Consider the following 24,079-nt stretch of genomic DNA (forward strand, 5'->3'; position numbering starts at 1 on the left):
AGATTATATTCAAATTACCAATTATCAGCAAATTTCAGCAAATTTCAGAAAAAAAGTAAAAGCTTGGGAATACAGAAAAAGATTTTTAAAAAATTTACTTAATGTTGTGCTTATCCTAGTATACAGCTCTTATTTAGAATGATTTTATTTTAATGCTTGAGAGTGGATATTCTTTTTTTTCCCTTTGACCAGAAAATACAACTTCAACATATAATACAATTAAAAATATACATGTGATTTTTATCACTCTGTTCTACCTCCAATTCTACCAATTCTCTATTAAATAGGAAAAGTATGGAATTCTGAAAGCCTGAAATGATAAAAAGAAAGATTACTTAATGGCAGAATGTATTTTAACTGATAAGCCTTTGCTTCTGGTTTATTGTTGCAATAAAACAAGATCATATAAAGCATTACTTTTTAGTGCTGGAAAAATAGCAAAATAAATCAAGCAAATAATATCTGTGCTTTATTATTTCTTGCCTTATAAACATTTAACTATATAAAAAATTAAAATGTTATTTTATATTAGACTGCTTCTAGTTTTTCACGGAGACTGCAAAACAGGAGAACCAAGATGCTTCCTTTGTTTTAACAATCAACTGCATTAAGGCTAAACCTATGTGTGCATGTGTGCTTAGTCACAAGTCCTGCAGGATTCTGCAACCCCATGGACGGTAGGCCACCTACACTCGCAAAAGTATTAAGAGTATTTAAGCAAATATTTGATAACTCAAACAAAAAAGGACCATATTTGCTTTAACTATCAGACTGTGTTAGAAAATATCTGAGGAAGGGGTTCCAATTTGCTCATTTACTTGCCTCAGTGCTTGCTTTTATTTTTTTGGTATAAAGCTGATATATATATATATCAGCCAATTTTTATATACACATATGTATGTATATATATTCTTTTGGTATAAAGCTAATACATATATATACACATATGCACATATATACTGGAGATTTCTCTTCCTGCTGATTCCTATACTTCCTCCTTGGAATGATAAATTATAACGATATTACATAACTGACTTAACAAATTAATGTGAAAAACACCATATCCTCTAGATAAAAAAGCTCTGTCTGGAACATCTAAAAAAATATATTAGGTCAGTGCCAGGTGGCAGGCTCACTCAGTTTTTCTGCTGAAAAATAAGTCAAATCAGGTAGAAAAATCCATGTATTTTAATGAGAAGGCAGTGGCTGTCCTACCCTGAATGCCTTAAATAAGTTTGCTCCAGAGTGGTGGCTCACTCAGGGCACAGAGAAGTGAGCTGGATCGGCATCCTTGCCCCTGGGCGATGGTCTCCAAGGACTGCATCCCTGGTACTGGGTTGGCCTCTGATTGGTTGGGACGGAGGATAGAACGCAAAGCATTTATTGTGCGTCTTCCCCTCATTGTCAGGTCACAGTTGGGCACTGGCTGTGTTGCAGTTCTCTACCTAAGGCCACAGGTTCTGCTGGGTGACCAATTCCCAGGGCTACTTCTCCTGCCAGGTTCTGGCAACAAGCTGCCTCCCCTTACACCCTCAAGCCTAGGCCCGGCAAGCAGATGTTAACCCCAGGGGGCTTCACCTTCCCTTGATTATCTACTTTAATCTGCCCCACATTTTTGTAAATAGGACTATTTTTAAACTCTTGATTATCCCTTTAAAATTTGTTAAAACTGTGGTAAGATTTACCACATAAAATTTCACAGTGTAAAATTTACCATCCTAACAATTTTTAAGTGTACAGTTCAGCAGTGTTAAACACATTCATATTATTGTGCATATTCTCTAGAACTCTCTAGCTTGACAAAATGAAACTCTGTACCCATCAGACAACTGCTCATTTCACCTTCCCCCAGCTCCTGGAAGGGTTTCCCTGATATCAAGGGCTTCCCTGATAGTTCAGTTGGTAAAGAATTCACCTGCAATGCAGGAGACCCTGGTTCGATTCCTGGGTCGGGAAGGTCCGCTGGGGAAGGGATGGGCCACCCATTCCAGAATTCTTGGGCTTCCCTTGTGGCTCAGTTGGTAAAGAATCCACCTGCAGTGCTGGAGACCTGGGTTCGATCCCTGGGTTGGGAAGATCCCCTGGAAAAGGGAAAAGCTACCCAGTCCAGTATTCTGGCCTGGAGAAGTCCATGGGGTCGCAAAGAGTCAGACAGGACTGAGCGGCTTACAGCTCCTGGAAACTACCCTTCTACTTTTCCTCTCTCTGATTTTGACTATTCTAAGCACCTGGAATCAAATAGCAATTTGTCTTGTTGTGACAGGCTTATTTCACTTAGCATAATGTCCTCAAGGTTCATTCCTGTTACAGCATGCCTCAGAATTTCCTTTCTTTTTAAGGCCAAATAATATCCCATTATATCTAAATGGCATACTTTTTTCATCTGTTCACCTGCTGATGGACCCTTGGGATTGCTTCTACACTTTGACTGTTGTGAATAATGCTGCTATGAACATGGATATGCAATATATTTCTTTGAAATCTTGGTTTTAATTTTGGATATATAACCAGTAGTGAAACTGCTAGATCATATGGTAAGTCTCTCTTTAATTTTTTGGGGAACCTCCATATTGTTTTCCAGAGAGGCTGTACCGTTTTACATTCTCATAGTACTCTCAAGGATTCCAGTTTCTCCACATCCTTGCCAAAATTGCTATTTTCTGTTTGTTTGTTTGACTGTATCCAACCTAGTGGGTATGGAGTGGCACCTCACTGTGGTTTTGTTTTGCATTTGCATAATGGTTAGTGATGTTTAGACTCTTTCCTTGTTCTTTTTGACCATTTGGATATCATTTTTCGGAGTCTTCATTATCCCTTTGAAAGGGCAATGTGCTGAGATACATACAGCACATTGATGGACATAACAAGGATTAGTATTCAGGTCTAATAAATAAGAAAAAATGCTGGCTAGCTTTTGCTTCATTTCCAAGTAGGACTGACCAAAAGGTGATTACATCCAAGTAAGATTTTTATTGAAGATTTAGAATATTGAGGGATAAACACTGTTATAAGCTTCTTGGGGGAGGCCATGAAGTCTTTTTCAATCTATGCTTGTTAACCCTCAAAAAAAGAACTAAAACATTCTGTTCTGGATAATTTTCAGATTGACCTGCAAGCAAGAGTTTTAGCAGATGAGTTCTTAAGGATGCCCCCAGTTTTGTGGTTCTTTGCCCACTTTGGGTTTGATCATTCAATAGTACATAGTAGAAGACTCAGTCCAGAAATACTTAATGATATGTGAGAGGTAACAACAGTACAATATCCATGCCAAATTCTCCCTTGATGAATAAATTCACATAAAGCAAACTCTATGCTGGCTGATTCAGGAAGTGGAGGAGGAAGGAGGTTGAGGAGAAGGCGGTGGGGAGAAGGGAGAGTAGTATCGGTGGTGACCTTCTTCACTACACAAAATAAATTCACTTGGAGTGTCTGATCATGGAAAGACAATAATGAAAATAATAAAGCTGAAATGGATTTGCTTGGTACGTAGAAAGATATGATGACTAAGGTTCACCAGGTGTGGGTATAAATATTACAAAATGAAATCATACCCTTTCACTAAATTAAATTCAAATTAAAAATAGTACTGCATATATTTGGCAAAACAAAATGCTCTTCTTTGACATAAATGGGAAACAATAATTTAGACATACTATACTGAGATCAAATGGCTATAAATAGACTCATTATCAATATGTTTAAAACATTTAAAAATGAGTCCTAAACATCTAACTAAAATGGTTGGGTACTTAGCTTGAGTAATACCCACTTCAAGAAACTGAAGCATGCAGTATGTTTTGACTAATTGTTAATTTATGCTAAGGTAACAACTGTGTAATATAACTGAAATCTATGTTAACTGAAGATAAGGAAGTCTCTTTCAGCTATTCCTATTACAAACAGCAGGCTGCAATTTTCACCCTTCTTCCTTGTGTAAAATATGACTTTAGATGCTTGTAAAAGCATTTGCTGTTAATTTCTGAAAATCAATAATTAGCACTTCTCAGCACCACACAATAAAAATAACACAAAGAGAGAGAAAAAGCATATCTCACATAAATGACATACATCTCACTTTGACCAAGTGCATTATTTACGCTTTTCTATGGGTAATTGATGACTATGGACTAGCTAAGGACTGCAGTAATTAGAAGGAGAAAAGATAAAACTAAATTAAAAGATTTATTCACCAATCAAAATTAAATGTGTATCATTAATTTTCTTGATACTAATTTCTATATAGAAACTGTATTCTTGAATTATCTCAATGCATGCTTTATTGCTACAGATGAGAAGCACATTAACAGATACATTTGAACCTATACTCTTACTAGATTTAGGAATCATAATATTCTTCTTGTTCCCAAAATTATTCTTTGAATGTAAAAAAGACCCAATGTGTATTTCTACTCCAACAATTTAAAATGCATGGCTTTTCTTTCTATTTTAATTTGGCTTTTGAGTTTGTTAAGATTTTTCAGCTCTGTAAAATTTCTAGTAATTATAGGGGGGAATGAAATGGTTTTAAGAAATATTTATCTGCCCTTTTGTTGATCATTTGTTATCATGCCTCAGAATAGTCGCCTAGAAGAACCCTGAACATCCCTCATCTGAAGACAATTAGGCGTCACGGCACCAGTAAACAGACAATATTGTTCTACAACCCACTCAAGCGATCCAGGAGGGGCGGAAGTTAATATCCCTTGTCAGATCAAAGAGAGAAGTCAGAAATGAGGGAAGGAAAAGACTAGGAATAACCGATTCTCAGAAAGAATAGGCAATTATTATAGAGGCCATCACCGCTGTTACGATAAATACCTTCATTTACATGACCAAGATGAAAAGTGGGTTCATTTTTTTTTCCTTATAAATTTTATGAGTTCCTTTTCTAGGAAAGTCAGCATTGCAGCTATTTTGGTTAAAGACACATTTGTCTTGCTGGTTCTTGACAGCCCTATCATGTCAGTTCTCTGCAGTAGCAAGGAATGCTTCAGCAAGAAAATAAAGTGAAAACTGAAGAGATCTACTCTACTTCCTATGGGGATATTTTCACCATAGTAGATCCAAAGGAATGTTTTGTTATCCCTATCAGATTGAAGAAAGAAATAAATAGTCTAAGAATATATAGTCTAAGACTAAGAAATACTGTTAACAGAAAATCAGACTAAAATAACCACATTTTTATGACTACTGGTAATATCAAAATGTATTTAATGTTTTGCTATCCCCAGAATAAACATAAATGAGTATTATATGTATAAATAAATGCTGCATGGTCCATATGTTCTAATAATTTGCCAGCAAAACAAGCCTTTTATGGTAGACTTCTGTGTATATCTCTCTCACAGTCAAAGAGAAGTCATTTAAATCATTTTTCAGTTTGGCAGTGTTGACTACAGATATGATGATACAGAGAAATAAATCATTAAAACATAAGTTCTTCCACGATACTTCCTTTAATTATGTTTGGGGGTAGGAGTAATCAATGTCCAGTAGTGCTTCACAGTTTACAAAGTATTTTCATATATCTTTTCACATACAATCCTCAAGTACAGTCCTATGAGTTAGATATCATTTCAATTATCATATTTTAGGTGGTTAAATAAAAGTACATTAAAGTGACTCCCTTATGTCACTCAAACAATGATGCTGGGGCTGTGATATAGTCTGTTATCTGATGTTCACCTTTCCATCATCTTTCATTGACTGCTAGGGATCAAACAATCATACTTTGAGGTAGACAAGCTTGACTAATTATACTCCTAATTATAACAGGGATAATTTTAAGAAACAATTTTAGAATATTTTTCACTCATTATAAGAGTAAAGGACAAATAAGAAAAAAAAATGGCTGATAAAGATTTCTTAAAGTTACCTTAAAATCTTCTCTACAGTTACTAAAGTTTTACTGAGTTAAAAGTTCTAATAAATTTAAAAGCATAAACAAAATAGAAAATCTTACAGTTTAAAATGGAAATGCCCATTAAAAAGCCTTTTACATTTTAAAAAATCATTTTGGGAGTAAGAAGAATATCATCTCTAAAAATAAGTAAGGGACTTCCCTGGTCGGCTAATGATTAAGACTCAATGCTTCCATGCGGGCGGCACAGGTTCAATCCCTGGTCTGGCAACTAGGATCACACATGCTGCAGTGGCACAGCAAAACAAAACAAAACCCTAAGTAAATATTCTGTTATTTTAAAATTCCTAGAGAATTTTTTTTTTTTTTCAAAATAAACTTGCTTGAGCCCTCTTCCTGGATGTTCTGAGATACCCTTGGGATGGAGGCAAAGAGGATGGAGAGTGGCTGGAGCTAGAAGACAGCGGAGGGCAGGGAAGCCTGGCGTGCCTCAGTCCATGGGGTCGCAAGGAGTCGGACGTGACTTAGCGACTGACCAACAGTAGCACAGTGCTCCTTACACTGTAATGCCTCAAACAAGTCACCAGGGCATTTCCTAGCATTCTGATTTACTAGGCTCTGTGGGGGCATTGCTGAGAGTAGAGTATGAAGTTCTGACAAGTTCCCAGGTGATGCTGACACTGATACTGTTGGTCTAAGGACCATATTCGAGTAGTAAGGAGTTAGAAAACCATGGGACCAGATACAAACCAGAATAGCCTGTTTCTTGTGTAGGTCATAGGATTAAGTTTCTTGGCCATCATTTGGGGAGTAAAAACATAAAGCAAATCACATAATTGTATTAACATGAAAAAATAAATATGAAAAACTCAGTATCATGCTTGACAAATACTGCTTAAATAGTCAGATGAGCTCATCTACGAAAAAAAAAGTGTCTAGAAGACTATGATAAAAGCTCAGGCTTAAGACAATTTAAATAATACCTAATATCCCACAGATCTGGTGTTTACATCTTATGAAGAGCTTGATACCAAAACTGTTCTGTCATGTTTCTGCCCAGAGGCTGTCATGATAAAGTTTATTATCAATTACTGCTTTACAAGTATAAAATAAGTTAAGCTGTCATATTTTTCTCAGCCAGAGATCCTAAGCTGTCAAAGAATGTCAATTTTAAATCTGACATAGAGAAGAAAATTATCTGTTATTCTGACCTCTAATTTCTTGACATTTTAATGCTATAATTGCTGTGGTTAGTGCTGCTTCATGATTTCACCTGTCAAGGAAGAATGAATCAATAACCTTAAGACATTTTTCGAATTTTAGCCCTAACTTCAAAGTTCTAGGTAGACTGTAGATGTACATATCTCTCTGTGTGTGTGTGTGTGTGTGTATGTGTGTATTTTCTATTCTCTTTTACAAAAGGGACATATGTAGATTTTTGTATATTAAATTTCTCCTTTAAATCAGCATTTGTTAAGGCATTAAAAATTATCTTCTTTAGGCTAGTTGGAGCTTAGTATAAGATAACTGCCGCCTTCCTTTGGTTTTATCTTTGTGAAATAGAGTGATTTCACATTAAAAAAAACTAAGATAAACTTTGGGGCTTCCCTGGTGGCTCAGACAGTAAAGCATCTGCCTTCAATGTGGGAGATCCAGGTTTGATCCCTGGGTCAGGAAGATCCCCTGGAGAAGGAAATGGCAACCCAGTCCAGTACTCCTGCCTGGAAAATTCCATGGACAGAGGAGCAGTCCATGGGGTCGCAAAGAGTTGGACATGACTGAGCGACTTCATTTCACTTCAAGATAAACTTTATCAAATTAAAGGAATGCACTGAACTCAATAAAAGGCTCAACGTTTTGAACGCTACTTTCCCCAAAAGTCTCTGTCTGATCATTTAGGTATAAAGCAACTCTCTCAAATCAAAGGACCACAGAGCAGACCTCCTGGAACTCAATGCTGATGTTTTGATGGAAGGCAGTGTGCCTTGCAGAGCCTCCTCACTGCACAGGGGCAAAAATGACCACCAAATAATGACTATACTATACTCTGTTCCATTTATCCACAGGGTTCTTTCTTGTGACAATAGATGCTAGATGCTTTTATGCTGGCAAACATATGTTTGGTATTATCCCTTCTTTATGGAGAAAGCAATGGAAGTGGAGGGACACTAAATGACTTGGCCACATTAGAAAGCTCACAGGATTCAGGCAGGTTCTCAACTTTGCAGTTTCTTAAATATTAATACAAAATTTATTTTGTGGAAATATGTTAGTTGTGGAGTAAAGGAGGTGAGCATGGGGAATGTGGAAAGGGGCAATTAACTCCCATTCCTTGCAAGGTCATTTCACCTGTCGTATCTACAACATACTAAGTGCTTCCCTAGTGGTCTTAAAGAGATAAAGCTATCTTGAGTTGACACAGGGCCTCTGGGTAGGACGGGCTTCCCAGGTGGATTAGTGAGTAAACAATCTGCCTGCCAATGCCGGAGACATAGGAAACATGGGTTTGAGCCCTGAGTCAGGAGGATACCCTGAAGGAGAGCATGGCAACCCACTCCAGTAATCTTGTCTGGAAAATCCCATGGGCAGAGAAGCCTGGTGGGCTACAGTCCATGGGGTCTCAAAAGAGTTGGACATGACTTAGCATCTAAACCACAAAACATTGGGTGGGTCAGGGCCAATGCTCTGCTAGTGTGTGTGTGAGCCCATGCCGCCTGGCGGAAGTAAGGTAACAGTGTTCCAAGTACATGCTCTCTCACCTAGTGTTTTGAGAACTGACAGAAGAGTTTTTGGGTGAGAGAGGTGGGCGAGGGGCTTAGGTAGGGAGGACATACACGCACTGAGTGACTCTGGGAGCTTCTCTAATGGAACCTCAGTGTTCAGCAACTATGCCCTCAGATTGGGAAAGCTGGAACCTCTTCCCAACCGTATTTTTTTTTTTATTACTCTCTTTCATATAATGTTTCATGGAGATTTTCTACAGTTTGACAATTCTATACAGTTTTTGTTGTTGTTTTTTTACTGTCCAAAGCAATGGTGTGTTACCTTACAGTAGCAGGTATTTTTCTAGAATTCAAGTAATAAACACTATATCCACATTTAAAGTCTAAATCCTAATTCCATTTCCTTTTCATTCTCTCCTTTATCTCTTTGTTCTCATTTAAATATGCTCAGTCACTCAGTTGTCTCTCTTTTCCACCCTATGGACTGGGGCCTGCTAGGCTCCTCTGTCCGTGGGATTTTCCCAGTGAGAATACTGGAGAGATTTGCCATTTCCTTCTTCAATTTAAGTTGGAAAGATCTGCTATTTTCAGTCAATTTTAATGCTGCTATGTTCTTTCATTATGCACAATATGCTTAAAATATTTTTATTTTGCTCAAGATGATCAACTTGCAACTTAAGGACAGCATATTATAATGGGTGGAAATGTACACTAAGATATCCAGGAACAGAAATGTTTATGATATTTAAAAGTCAATAAACAATCAGGAGTTGGTCTTGCCATAAAAGGATAAGCTACTGCAATTCTTTTGTCTTTTTTTCTGATTCTAAAGGTACTGGTTCTGAAAGAGAATATAGTGGTAAGGCATTTATAGCACTGAGTATATGTTAAGGGTACATTGTTAAGAGAATAATAAAGCTCAGAATTAGAATTCCCAGGTGTGAACAAACTAATCAGATTATTTTGTAGACAAAATCCCTTATTTCACCAACAAATGTTTAAGTATCTGGTTCTTTTCTAACTCATCCCTTCTCTGTCCCTATCTCCTTCTTCCAGCTTCAGGCAATAATCCCATTTCCTTGTGCATACAACATGGTAGAATACTACACCTAATAATATGCTTGCAACGTGTTCTCCAAATATTCAGCCCCAAGGGCTCAATGATCAAGGAGCATGAGGCTCTTCCCTTCCCTTTCCTCTTCTCTGCTTGAAGCCATACAAATAGAGTCATTTTGTCTTTATAGAAGTCTGTAAGAAATAACTTTATAGATGCAAATTTTTCTTTTAGAGCTTTATTTCCCAAATCTATGAGTTTTCCACCTCTAAAATTAAAAAATAAAAAAAATAAAAAAGCATCCTAGTGACTGGAAATGTAGAAATGATTGCTTGTTTTGCATAGAGCAGATGGCAGATATCTGGCAGAATGGAAGACTGAGATACAGCTTCCTTGAAGCAAGACTCATCTAGCAGCTGTTGCACCTTCACTCTTTTCACCTATCTGAAATAATTCTGTGCAACGTGCAAGTGATTTAAATAATATATTTTATGAATATTTTCATAAAATATACTTATACACAAACTATAGCATATAATTCCCAACTGTCAGCTATAAAATTTCAGGGTGAGAATGTGCAGGGATAACATACTATAATCTCATCTACTTTACTGATGCATTTTTTGAGTATTCTGTCTAGCAGGCTGTAGTTCTGCTTGTATTAAAAAAATAGGTACTGGCAGGTTATTTTAATGTGAACTATTCATATTTAAATATTCAATGAAGTTTCATTAATTTATAACACATAAGGCATTAAGCATTTCAATGAAGATGCTGAAATAAAACAAGTACAAGAGGGATACTAAAGTGCACTGTATATGTCTGCATTTCAGAAAGGAACTACATGATAGCCTCATTACTTGTTTTTGATATACAACACTCACTTTTTCACATTTGTCAAGAACTTGAAATCTATGTTTTTCTAAAATTTACACTGGAAGAAGATTTATGCAGAAGGAGATGGAGGGCCAAGTTTGTGTTGAAGGGATGGCAGAAATTTTCAGGATAATATTCAACTTATTACCTACCTCCCTCAGCACAGGGTCAGTGATACTGTCCAGGTTCACAGAGCCTTCATAGGTTAGGTAGTGAAAAACATTCAGAGCCCGGACTGCTTCGGGTCCTCTCTGTTTGTATCCAAATACAAGGTCAATCCACTGATGGAGTTGGCAAGAAACAAATTCACTTTCCAGGGCCTGAAATCAGTCAAGAAAGAGATAGAGACCATGAAAATTTAGTAAATCTCCATTCTTAGCTTGAAATATTCTATATAAATAAGTAGAATTCATTCTTTGCCCTCTTGTATTTCACTTGTATGTGTCAGACCTATTCTTAGAAATGACAAAGTACAACCTCTAATAAAACACAGACCTAAAAGAAAATTTTCTTTTTAACTATTAAATGTACTTTTGACTTAATTGAATATGTGATATAAATTTTAACATTAAATAGTTTTCTTTAAAAAGACACATTCATGTTTAAAAGGAATTTGAAATGCCTGTTTTAATGCCATTCACAATAATTTCATTTTTAATTTTTAAACATTAGTTTCAAAGTAAACAATTTCATTAGAAACTTTGATATATACTTTCCTGCCCAAAGTCTTCCAATTTACGTCTAACACTACTAAAAGGGAATGACCTGATATGAGTTAACTCTGCTATTATACTGTTTAGGAACCGCTGGGTAATTTTAGGTATTTGGTAGTCAGTGAGAAATGAATGCAAATTACTGAGAGTTAGGGACTATAAGAAACTTCCAGAAAGAGTCAGGAAAAAAAAAAAAAAAAGAGGCCTTTGCATTTCCTGAGAAGCCATCAAAAGCATCACAGAGGTACCCTGGCAGGTAGGCATGCAGCCCTGCCAGCTGCAGTAGAGCAGTGGCCATCCGTGCGGCTCACTATGCCTCTCACCTCCTACCCTCACTCACCATCAACTTCTTACTGATTTGAAGGGCACACCGATTCCAGCAACATGAGGAAAAAGCTGTAGCACTACCTTCTTAAATTTCAACTATGCAGAGCCATAGGAAACAATTTCTGCAATTACAGCTGTAACTAAATATGCGAGTGAAGTCATTCTTTGGCTGTATGACCCCTGATTTGGAAGGTGTTGAAACCAGCTTGGAATTCAATTAATAAATGGTTTCTTAAATTAGCCCTTTGATAATTATATTTCATTTTTTAATCTAAAAAATATCTGAATGATACTTTTCAACTTTTCCTGTGATCACATTAAAAAAAATAGTTTTATTTATTTATTTATTTTTGGCTGTGCTGGGTCTTTGTTGCTGTGTAGGCTCCTCTCCGGTTGCGGTAAGGGGGTGCTACTCTCTAGCTATGATGAGTGGACTTCTCATTGTGGTGGCTTCTCTTGTTGCCAAGCACAGCCTCTAGGGTATGTGGGCTTCAGCAGTCCCGGCTCCCGGGCCCGAGAGCACAGGTTCAGCAGTTGTGGTGCACGGGCTTAGTTGTTCTGTGGCATCTGGGATCGTCTTGGATCAGGGATCAAACCTGTGTCTCTTGCACTGGCAGGTGGATCCTTGATCACATTTAACTAGTAACTTATTCCCATCAAACTCCCTTTTCATTTATTTCAAAAATTTTGGTATTTTGTTTACACCAGTGATTATGAATGTTTCTCATTCAGAAATATAAACAGATATTTTAAATGGATAGCTTTCATATTAAAACTACATTGAGTTTCTATTCTCTGTATCTCATTGGACAAAACAGTTCGGACTAGAGAACAAGAAAAGGGATGAAAATACAAAAGATATATTGGTTAAAATCCCATAATGATTATGTCTATCATATTGGTTTGGTCAATTTGTATAAATGAGAAGTCAGTCATTATTCAGTGCATGTGCAATAAATGAAAGGATAAAAAAAAGAATAAATGGAAGTTCATTATAGAGTAGCTATTGCACAAATCTGTTCACTGGAAGTCAAACAGTAGTGAAATTCTTTAAAGGAAGATCTTACCAACATAATTACATAATTAGCTCAGCAGTAACCATTTCAAATCAATCTTGTAGAGACTACCAGACATATTTGGAAGAAAGGGTCAATGAAATTTATTGCATTTGAATAAAAAAATTATTGAACTAAATGCCTCATGCAACTATGAGGGGTGAAAGCAATGATCACTGTTTCCTAATTTGAGTTTTAAAACATTTATTTAGCATCTCCAACTGCTACTTTCATTTTCCTCTGCCATGGGCAATACTATAAAGTGTTTAATGTTTCTCCTTTTGTTTGCATGTGTTTTACTCACGTAATTTTTTTTACATATTTTTTTACACACACACATCTTTTTGTTGTGTATTTTTGACTCACAAAAATGGAGTAGGGTTACAGATTTCATTGTTTCTTACTCTTTTCATTTAGCCTTGTTTTTTAGGATCTAGCTGTGTGGCTAGGCATAGCTAATCCACTGCTTTCAGGGGCTGCTCAGAACTTCCCCAGCAGTGAGCACTAGACTGCCTCCTATGTGCCGTGACACAATGCTCTGTGACGAATGTCCACTCCTGCATCTCTGTCTGACTCTTTATGAGAATTTCTTTGGGACTCATAACCTGGAGTAGGACTGATATATCCCTGCACTGCTGCTAAGTCGCTTCAGTGGTGTCTGACTCTGTCGCGACCCCATAGATGGCAGCCCACCAGGCTCCCCCGTCCCTGGGATTCTCCAGGCAAGAACACTGGAGTGGGTTGCCATTTCCCTCTCCAATGTATGAAAGTGGAAAGTGACAGTGAAGTCGCTCAGTCGTGTCCGACTCCTAGTGACCCCATGGACTGCAGCCCACCAGGCTCCTCTGCCCATGGGATTCTCCAGGCAAGAGTACTGGAGTGGGCTGCCACTGCCTTCTCCCTGCGCTAGATGTGCATAAACTGAGTCGGAGTCATTAGTGTAGACTGGCTGCTTCTGTCTCCACCCCCTCAAGCAGTGCATGAAGGTGTGTCCACATGGCCACATCCCCACTGACAACTGGTATTGCGAAGGCGCTTAAGGCCTGTGTTACAGATACAAGATGGTATCTCACTGCTGTTACAATTTGTTTTCCTCTGATTACTGAGGGGTTTGACATGTTTTTAATATGCTGTTGGCCATTTGTGTTTCCTCTTCAGTACATTTTCTGTTCATGCTTTTTGCCCATTCTCTTATGAAAATTCCTGTCTTTACTTTTTTTCCCCAGAAATTCTTTATATATTTCAGGTAGTAGTTTGTTGGCATCAAATTTTGCAATGAATTCTCCCAAAGGTCACATGTCTATTAACGTTATCCATGTTGTTCTTTGTTGAATAGAAATTCTTAATTTTGAAACAACAAAATTTTTTTCTTTACATTTATGATCTTGGGATTTTGTTTTATAGTAATGAAGATAACTTTGTATATTCTGATGTGTCAGCTGTGTTATATTTATGGTTTTACTTTTCATATGCATGCATGCACGCTAAGTTGCTTCAGTCATGTCCAACTCTGCAACACTATGGACTGCAGCCTGCCAGGCTCCTCTGTACATGAAATTCTCCAGGCAAGAATATTGGAGTGGGTAGACGTGCCCTCCTTCAGGGCACCCAGGGACTGAACCTGTGTCTCTTACATCTACCTGAATTGGTAAGTGGGTTCTTTACCACTAGAGTCACCTGGGAAGCCCTACTTTTCACATACTGGCCTTTAATCTATCTAGAGTCCAATTTCACTATATGTGGCATAAGATCAGTTCAGTTCAGCTGCTCAGCGGTGTCCAACTCTTTGTGACCCTGTAGACTGAAGCACGCCAGGCTTCCCTGTCCATCGCCAACTCCCGGAGCTTGCTCAAACTCATGTCCATCGAGTCGGTGATGTCATCCAACCATCTCATCCTCTGCTGTCCCCTTCTCTTCCTTTCTTCAATCTTTCCCAGCATCAGGGTCTTTCCCAACAAGTCAGTTTTTTGCATCTGGAGGCCAAAGTATTGGAGTTTCAGCCTCAGCATCAGTCCTTCCAATGAATATTCAGGACTGATTTCCTTTAGGATGGACTGGTTGGATCTCCTTGCAGTCCAAGGGACTCTCAAGAGTCTTCTCCAACATCACAGTTCAAAAGCATCAGTTCTTTGGCACTCAGCTTTCTTTATAGTCCAATTCTCACATCCATACATGAAAAACCATAAAACTGGAAAACATGAAAACTGGAAAAACCATAGCTTTAGACTAGACAGACCTTTGTTGGCAAAGTAATGTCTCTGCTTTTTAATATGCTGAAGAGATCCAGTATAATTTTTGTTACTATAGTAAGTCAGATTTTCCAATACCATCTATTAAACAAACACATTTTTCTTAAGCAATGTGTGCTGTCATCTTTAGTGCTTGTATATTTGAAACAAAGATATAAAACTTCTATTGTTTACAGTTAATATAATATTCTTCCTATTAATAGAAAAAGCAATACAACCCTTCTTCCCTTTTGCTTTTTCCCTCTTCTATCTATCATCTCCCTACCTATGTTCCTACCCTGTCATTTATCTGTCTAGACATGTGTGTCTCTAGCTCTTTGAACCTTTTAGTTCGACTGTTATCTTAATTTATCTTTATTTCTTAGATATCTGTATATCTGATAGATTCATTCTTTTAAGAGCCAACTCAGCTATTTGTGGACCTTTATTCCTCCCTGTGGGCTTTCCTGGTGGCTCAGTGGTAAAGAATACACCTGCCAATGCAGGAGACTTGGGTTCAATCCCTGGTTGGGAAGATCCCCTGGAGAAGGAAATGGTGATCCACTTCATTATTCTCACCTGGGAAACCCTATGGACAGAAGGAGCCTGGAGGGCTACTTCCATAGGGTAACAAAAGAGTCAGACATGACTTAGTGACTAAGCAACAACAATTCTTTCCTGTAACTTTCACAGTAAGTGTATGCTGCTGCTGCTGCTAAGTCGCTTCAGTCATGTCCGACTCTGTGCAACCCCAGAGACGGCAGCCCACCAGGCTCCCCCGTCCCTAGGATTCTCCAGGCAACAGCACTGGAGTGGGTTGCCATTTCCTTCTCCAATGCATGAAAGTGGAAAGTGAAAGTGAAGTCGCTCAGTCGTGTCTGACTCTTAGCAATCCCATGGACTGCATCCCACCAGGCTCCTCCATCCATGGGATTTTCCAGGCTAGAGTACTGGAGTGGGGTGCCATTGCCTTCTCTGACAGTAAGTGTATAGATACATCAAAATAATTTTGATTGGGATTATGATAAATTTATAGGTTAATCTGAGAAAATCGATAATAGTTTTTCCCATTCATGGTCTCAGAATGTTTCTTTATTTAAACAGATCATTTTCTAAGTACTTTGTTACATACAGAAGTTAGTATTTTTGCTGTCTTGCATACAGGGTCGTCATTGCCATCTTTCTAAATTCCATATATATGTGTTAGTATACTGTATTGGTGTTTTTCTTTCTGGCTTACTTCACTCTGTATAATCGGCTCCAGTTTCATCCATCTCATCAGAACTAATTCAAATGTATTCTTTTTAACGGCTGAGTAATACTCCATTGTGTATATGTACCGCAGCTTTCTTATCCATTCATCTGCTGATGGACATCTAGGTTGTTTCCATGTCCTGGCTATTATAAACAGTGCTGTGATGAACATTGGGGTACATGTGTCTCTTTCAATTCTGGCTTCCTCGGTGTGTATGCCCAGCAGTGGGATTGCTGGGTCATAAGGTAGTTCTATTTGCAACTTTTTAAGGAATCTCCACACTGTTCTCCAAAGTGGCTGTACTAGTTTGCATTCCCACCAACAGTGTAGGAGGGTTCCCTTTTCTCCACACCCTCTCCAGCATTTATTGCTTGCAGATTTTTGGATCGCAGACATTCTGACTGGTGTGAAGTGGTACCTCACTGTGAAAGACACAGATGTGTATAACGGACTTTTGGACTCAGAGGGAGAGGGAGAGGGTGGGATGATTTGGGAGAATGGCATTGTAACATGTATACTATCATGTAAGAATCGAATCACCAGTCTATGTCCAACGCAGGATACAGCATGCTTGGGGCTGGTGCATGGTGATGACCCAGAGAGATGTTATGGGGAGGGAGGTGGGAGGGGGGTTCACGTTTGGGAACGCATGTACACCCATGGTGGATTCATGTCAATGTATGGCAAAACCAATACAGTATTGTAAAGTAAAATAAAGTAAAAATTAAAAAAAAAAAGAAGTTAGTATTTTCTCTATAAAGTGTGGTGTCCCAAGGACAAAAAAACAGGAAAAAAAACCCCAAACACCAAGGAGGGCCTTGGAATGCAGGAATGGAAAAAACCAGACCCTATCATCCTTCCCTCCCCATCTTGTTAACTATTAATGAATTTCAAGTTCTCCTGAGCAGTATAACCTGTCTCCCCTCCTATCCCATCAGTTCAGTTCAGTTCAGTCGCTCAGTTGTGTCCAACTCTTTGTGACCCCATGAACTGCAGCACGCCAGACCTCCCTGTCCATCATCCTACCCCACAGGGAGAAGGTATTTACCTTATTCTTCCCCCACCCAGTATACGTGCCTCATACAATCAGCAAATGATCCTCAAGACCCCTATCCTGCTCCTTGTACCCTCGCTCTAAAAATAGACTAAGGACACCTGTTCAATGTTGGCTCTCCCCTGAGCTAGCTGGCTGTTGTAATAGCATCTCCCACTTTAATAAACTTTATTTCCCTCTCATTCTGTTTCATGTCTGGAAATTCTTTTCCAACCCGTGCATGGACCACGACATAAAGGTCATGGGTAACCCTGGTTAAGTTAATTCCCAGGAAGTTTGTAAATTTTGATACCACCGTAATATTTTAAAAATGATATTTTAAACTCAGTTATAGATGACGTAGTAAAATGATATTGATGTTTATAAGTTGATCATGTTCCTGTTGACTCTTACTAGTTAATGTCTTTATTTTTTCTTATAGAATTGTTTTCAACTTTGAGAACTATATTAAACAACAGTGGTGACATGGGATATCAGTCTTTTCTCTGATCTTAAAAGGGTCAATGCACACACACACATTTAATATAGATTTAGAATTACTGGGCTATTAGATTATTATTACTTAGAGTGATATTATTACCCATAGTTTTCATACTTATATCCATACCTGAATCAGCCCTATTAACTTTTTCCTTTCCTTCCCTTTAACTACTTTGGAATCAAGATCACAGTAGTCTCATAAAATGAGCTGAATGGCTTGCTATGTTTTTTAGAATTGTTAGGGGAAGAACACTGACTGAAACCACCCACCCTGGCCAGGCCCTTTAGTAACAATTCGCATGAGTTGTTTTATGACAGGAGATCCTGGTAAGGAATACGGAACTAATAAGCCACCACCAACCGGAAGAGTTTGGGAAAGGTCGGAAGGAGACACTGTGAGTCCGTCCACTTCCCAGAATCCCTCTCGCTAGCATCCATCTAGGCTGAACCATGCGTGAGCCACCAGAAAAGACTCTGAATTAGAATTATTGGCCAAAGACCACCCGGAAACTAATCCCATCACCATAAAACCTGAGACTGCAAGCCACACAGCAGAGCAGTTCTCCTGGGTTCCCTTACCCTACTGCTCTCCACACGGGTCGCCTTTCCCCATAAAATCTCTTGCTTTGTCAGCACATGTGTCTCCTCGGACAATTCATTTCTGAGTGTTAGACAAGAGCCCAGCTTCGGGCCCTGGAAAGGGTCCCCCTTTCCTGCAACAGAATAATCTGCCTAAGAAAGGAATTCTTTATCTCTTAAAAATTTGGTAGAATTCACCTATAAAATAATATGGCCTTGGATATTCTGGGGGCTGGAAAGATTTACTATTTAAATTTCTTTAAGGTTTGTAAGGTCTTCTGGTGCCAATTTTGACATTTGATATTTTTCCTTATATTTATCCATTTCATCTCAGTTTTCAAACTCAAGGCTCTCTACAAAAATCTTTAATTACATTAAAAAATTCTATGCTTGTACTTACCCTATTCTATACATTAGACAGTTGAGTGAATTAATAAACAAACAATAAAAACTAATTTTGCCTCAGGTTTTTTTTTCAGGGGGTTATAAAATTAAATGACAAAGGAATAATCAGGTAACAGATTAAACAGACAGTCTTATAGATTGTCTTGCTAATCACTGCAGGAAAAAGAAAAGAAAATCCAGTCAAAACACTTAAAAGCTAAGTCTGGTTGTAAATCAAATGCATATCTAAGAAATGAATTTTAGATATCACATAATTAAAGCATAAAGACCTATCTAAAGTTGAAGCCTGACACTGAGATAAACTGTACTTTGAACAGTATTAATCTGCTAGTAAATATATGCTATATCTACTTATTTGTTCTCTTTAGAACTGTGTTTTCATGCATGAACCTGTTTTGGACTTTGAAACAAGATTTTATTGCAAATACAATTGAAAAACAGAAAGAAATACTTGATTACTAAGCTATTAGGGTTATAATGGTCTTAATAGCTTGTTTTACTCTCTCCTTGCATATCTAAAAGCAGAAGCAATTGCTTTAAGCCCAGATAAACCAATTCCTAATCCATAATTCTACCCTGGGGATCTGAGAGGAAGGAAATAAAGAGTGAGATTTGAACCAGAGAGGATATCTCTTAGATGAATAATAGTTACCTAATTCTAATTTCCATATTGTCCTGTGGATATTAGATTGCAGAGAATTCTTTCTCTGGCAGGTTTAGGACAAAGCAGCTCAGAAACTTATGAAAAAGGAAACGAGGCTAGTGGAATTAACTGTGAGGAGAGAATTTATTTTCTTCAGAATTCTTCTATTTAAGAATATCGAATTTCTATTTCTTCTTCTATTCTAGAAGGGGAACATTTCCAAGTCCTTTCTCGTATTGCCTCAGAAACCTGCTTCTGATGCTGGAAAAGTTAACCAAATAGAGTTGCATATATACTAGTGGACAACAACAAATTCACATTGCTACTTCTTCTGTAAGTGTCTATGCTGGCTTCTCTTCATGATTAAATCGAAGCTATAGTAATGATGTAGTGAAAGACTTATTTATTTATTTATTTTTTGGCTGCACCATGCAGCTTGCAGGATCGTAGTTCTGAAACCAGGGACTGTAATTATTTTAAATAAACATAACATCTGTTGTTCAACTGCTAAATCATGTCCAAGTCTTTGTGACTCCATGGACTGCAGCACTCTAGGCTTCCCTGTCCATTATCTCTGAGTTTGCTCAAATTCATGTCCATTGAGTCGGTGATGCTATCTAACAATCTCATCCTCTGCCGCCCCCTTCTCCTTTTGCCTTCAATCTTTCCTAGCATCAGGGTCTTTTCCAATGAGTCGGGTCTTTGCATCAGGTGACCAAAATATTGGAACTTCAGCATCAGTCCTTCCAGTGAATATTCAGGATTAATATTCTTTAGGATTGACTGGTTTGATCTCCATGCTGTCCAAGGGACTCTTGAGTCTTCTCCTACACCACAATTTGAAAGCATCAACTCTTCAGCCTTCTTTATGATCCAACTTTCACATCTGTAGATGACTACTATGGAAAAACCATAGCTTCGATGATATGGACCTCTGTCGGCAAAGTGATGTCTCTGCTTTTTAATATGCTGTCTAGGTATGTCATAGATCTCCTTCCAAGGAGCAACTGTTTTTTAGTTTTATGGCTGCAGGCACCATCAGCAGTGATTTTGAAGCCCAAGAAAATAAACTTTGCCACTGTTACCACTTTTCTTCCTTCCATTTGCCCTGAAGTGATGAGTTTGTTTTAAATGTTTATTTTGGAGGGCTTAAATTATTCTCTTACTTGATTGCTTTCTGGGTGTATAATGCACTGCATTATTTTCCATTCCTGCTAGCATCGTCCTAGTCTGAGCACTCTCCACATGGGCTACTGTCAGCCTTTGACCTCCTCCTCCACTCCAGGTCCTGCACCCTGCTGGTGGAACAGATTTCTGAAACCATCAGCTCTTACTGTCATCCTTGATTTCAAATCTTCCAAGGCTCCTCCTAGCAAAACACATTCAGTGTAAACTTTACCTGACCCCTAAGACCTTTCAAACCTTGATCTCACCCTCTCCCACTATTTCTTTAGGCTTCTAGATACAAATCCTTGGCTCCAGCAGCATAATTTACAGCCCTGGGCACATAGCAGCTGGTATGACCTCTGAACCTCTGTTGATCCTTTCCCCTTAACATGAAAGCATTTCATCCTGCTGCTTTTTTTTCAAGTCTGAGACATCCTCACTCAAGTCCAATGTTTGTTTTCTGAGTTCTCCACCTCAGTCTATGAAGTCTTTTATGAATTTTTATGACACTTATCATGAGTACCCTCTTGTTTAATGTAGTAAATAATGTATACAAATTTACTTGTGAAAATCAATTTGCATATAAATCGTAAAGTGCTAGACAAAGGAATGGGGTTATTACTGATTAACACTTAATTGTTTCAAACAGGCCACATGCACTACATCCTCAATTAGAATCTAAGCATTTGGAATGTAGAGACTGTACCTAATGCTTCTATTCCATTTCCTGTAGCTCCTAACTCAGCATTAAATAATAAATATTTATCGGGTGATTATTTGAACTATGGGAAAGATGTGTTGGTCACCAAAAGAAGGAAGGAATGTCAGGAAGTGAGGGTGAGTGGGAAAGAAATTCATTCATTCATTCAACAAATACTGATTGATGATCTGCGATGTGCCAGACACTACTGCAGATCTTAGGTTTAGAACCAAAATCCTTATCAGAGAGAGAGAGACTAACTAAGCCCAAGATTATTAGTGAGATGGAGCGTATGTCGAGAGGTGATAAATGTTAAGGGAAAAAGAAAGTCAACAGATACGTATGGATGGGAAGCGGATTTCTGATTTAGAGCAGGTGGTCATAGAAAGTGTCCTTGAGTTTGTGACAATTAAGGACTACAAGGAGGAAGTGAACTGTAAGGGCATCTGAAGGAAGAAGATCTCAAACGGGGGGACCATTCATTCATTCATCATTTATTCATTCCATAATGAGTACCTCTTATGTACCAGGAAGTCTCCCCAGGGAGACTTTGACAAACAAGGCAAGATCTCTGACCTCCAGCACATCCCACTGAAATGCAAATAATCAAAGTAAGCCATGTCCCAACCTACAGCCCACCTACTGCATGTCAGGCACCAGCCTTGGAGGATATACAGATGGATAAGTAAGGCATGTACTTAAAAAAGATCACAATTTGGTAGAAGATAAACATGTTGACTTGGGCTTTTCCTGATGCTCAAATTTCTGTTAAAACTGACAGGTACTAACCCCGCCACCCCCATCCCCCGGTCCATTCTCCCCTTCCCCCCATCCTAGAAAAAAGCACCAAAATGCAGTGGCTCTCTCTTTGCTGCTCTAGCCATTATGGCTCTGTACACCTGGCCCCCAGCCGTTCTGTATCTGACTCTGTGGGACTAGAGAAATCTGAAGGAAAATGGCCACTGCAAGGAAGTTGCAGAGGGAAACTGCTGGCTCCAACTTAAAAATTCCCCAGAGCTGATCAGTTTCTTACTACCTTCGCGGCTCCCACGCTGGCCCAAGTCACCGTCCCCCTCCCAGTACCTCCAACAGATGTGCCTGATGCTACCCTGGGCCTCAACAGTTCATTCCCAGAACTGCAGCCTAAGAGATCCTCTCAGAACACAGGTAAAATCTGACATCCACTTCCATATTTCTGATCCCTTTGCCTTGCACTACTTCTTTTTTTCCACAGTACTGATCACCTGCTAAAACATCAGATACCTTACTTATTAATTTCTGTTTATTGTCCATCTCTCTTTGATCGAGAATAAGCTCTATGAGGGCACGGATCTCTCTCTGTTCATTGGTAACTGACTATACCCCAAACACGCAAAATAGCACCAGGAGCTCTCAGTGGTTACCTGCTGACTGAGCATTGACTGAGCCTGTGTGTTTACTCGTGTGGGTTCCTAGCTAGAAGGTGAGCTTCTGAACGGCCACTGGCTCTGCTGCTCACGCTTATGTCTCCAGAGCCCAGGGCAGTGTGAAGACTGGGGTAAATGAAGGGATCCCTAAATCAGGCTTTACTCTAGCTTGATTTAGAGAACGATTCATGACCACATCTTCTCTGTGTTTTCCATCCTTGTTCAGAGCTGGCTCTCAACAAAGGTTACATGACCTGCAAACCCCCAGTTTCAGAGATAAGGATGCTCTGAGCTCCGAGGGATAAGGATATCCTATTCGTCCAGAGAGTCCTGGCTAACAGGTGGCAGGGCGGGCACTCACACATAATGTGCCTATCACAATGGTGCTGGTTTAGTCACTAAATCATGTTCGACTCTTTGCAACCCATGGACTGTAGGTTCCACCAGGTTCCTCCGTTCATGGGGTTTCCCAGGCAAGAATACTGGAGTGGGTTACCATTCCTTTCTCCAGGGGATCTTTCTGACCCAGGGGTGGAGCCTGGGTGTTCTGCATTGCAGGCAGATTCTTAACTGACTGAGCCACTACGGAAGCCCTATCTATTTTTCAAGACTGCCAGTAATTGTTATGTTACGCTATTTGCTGAACTTCATCTTTGAACAAGGTACAATATACCCTAAATGCTGATTTTCACCTATTACAAAAGACACTTTATAAAGGATGTAATACATTCAAAGAAAAACGCCACGGCATTGCGCTCTCTGCCTCAGTGCACCGCACCTGCTCTGCAGACAACCAGGAACACACTGAGCGGAGGGCTGGGGAGATTAGCAGTGCACATCCGTGGAAGCCCTTCTTCTAAAACAAATTTTAAGAAAGGGCAGATTATGATTGATGAACCCAGCATTAGGGTAATGTTATCAGAGATACTTTCTATTTCTGCCCTTTGTGAGGAGGTCAGATTATAATCATGTTAGAACTGAACACAGTGCTTTATTAATGTTTCATGAGTGCGTCGGTTGCAATCAGCCTAGCTTCATGTGGATAAATTAAACCGATTCTTGATGTATGAATTCAATGCACTGAGAATTTATTGAAATGCCTACTCAAAGTGTCTCTATCACTTTTCCAGATTTGCTAATGAAACCAAATTTTGAATGTCACAGTTCTTCAGTGAAACACAAAGCTTGTCACTGTATTTACAAAATACAAACAACTGCAATCAATTACAACTAAAAAAAAGGACTAAAAGAAATTTATCATTAAAAAATCCAAGTACTGCTTCATTTAAAAAAAATAAAAGGAAATGAAGCTGTCAGGATGTAAAGACTTCTACAACTGCATCAAATGCCTTTTTAATTGTTGGCATAGGATAATGAAACTGATCATTTATAATCAATGATATCTCTTTTTACAACATTATTTTTGTCTACTTTGCCTTGAAGTTGTTAACAATAGCTTGATAAAAGAAGGAGGGAATATTCCTTTGTATGGATGCAGAATACTAATCCACACGAGAGCTAAAGGCCTTTTGTGGTAATGTGAGTGTCATTTCT

The 24,079-nt window shown here is 38.6% G+C and overlaps 1 protein-coding gene across 5 annotated transcripts in view; it reads right to left on the reverse strand.

Annotated features, from left to right (window-relative positions):
• The window catches only part of NBEA (neurobeachin), a 669,183-nt gene that overhangs the window by 31,473 nt on the left and 613,631 nt on the right, over window positions 1-24,079 (reverse strand). For all 5 annotated transcript variants that reach the window (XM_069601566.1, XM_069601568.1, XM_069601567.1 and 2 more), the window contains exon 48: window positions 10,666-10,833. In XM_069601566.1, the coding sequence (XP_069457667.1) occupies window positions 10,666-10,833 (168 nt within the window). The remainder of the gene's footprint in view (window positions 1-10,665; window positions 10,834-24,079) is intronic.

This window comes from Ovis canadensis, chromosome 10 (genome assembly GCF_042477335.2).
Source record: "Ovis canadensis isolate MfBH-ARS-UI-01 breed Bighorn chromosome 10, ARS-UI_OviCan_v2, whole genome shotgun sequence".
Classification (NCBI taxonomy): Eukaryota; Metazoa; Chordata; class Mammalia; order Artiodactyla; family Bovidae; genus Ovis; species Ovis canadensis.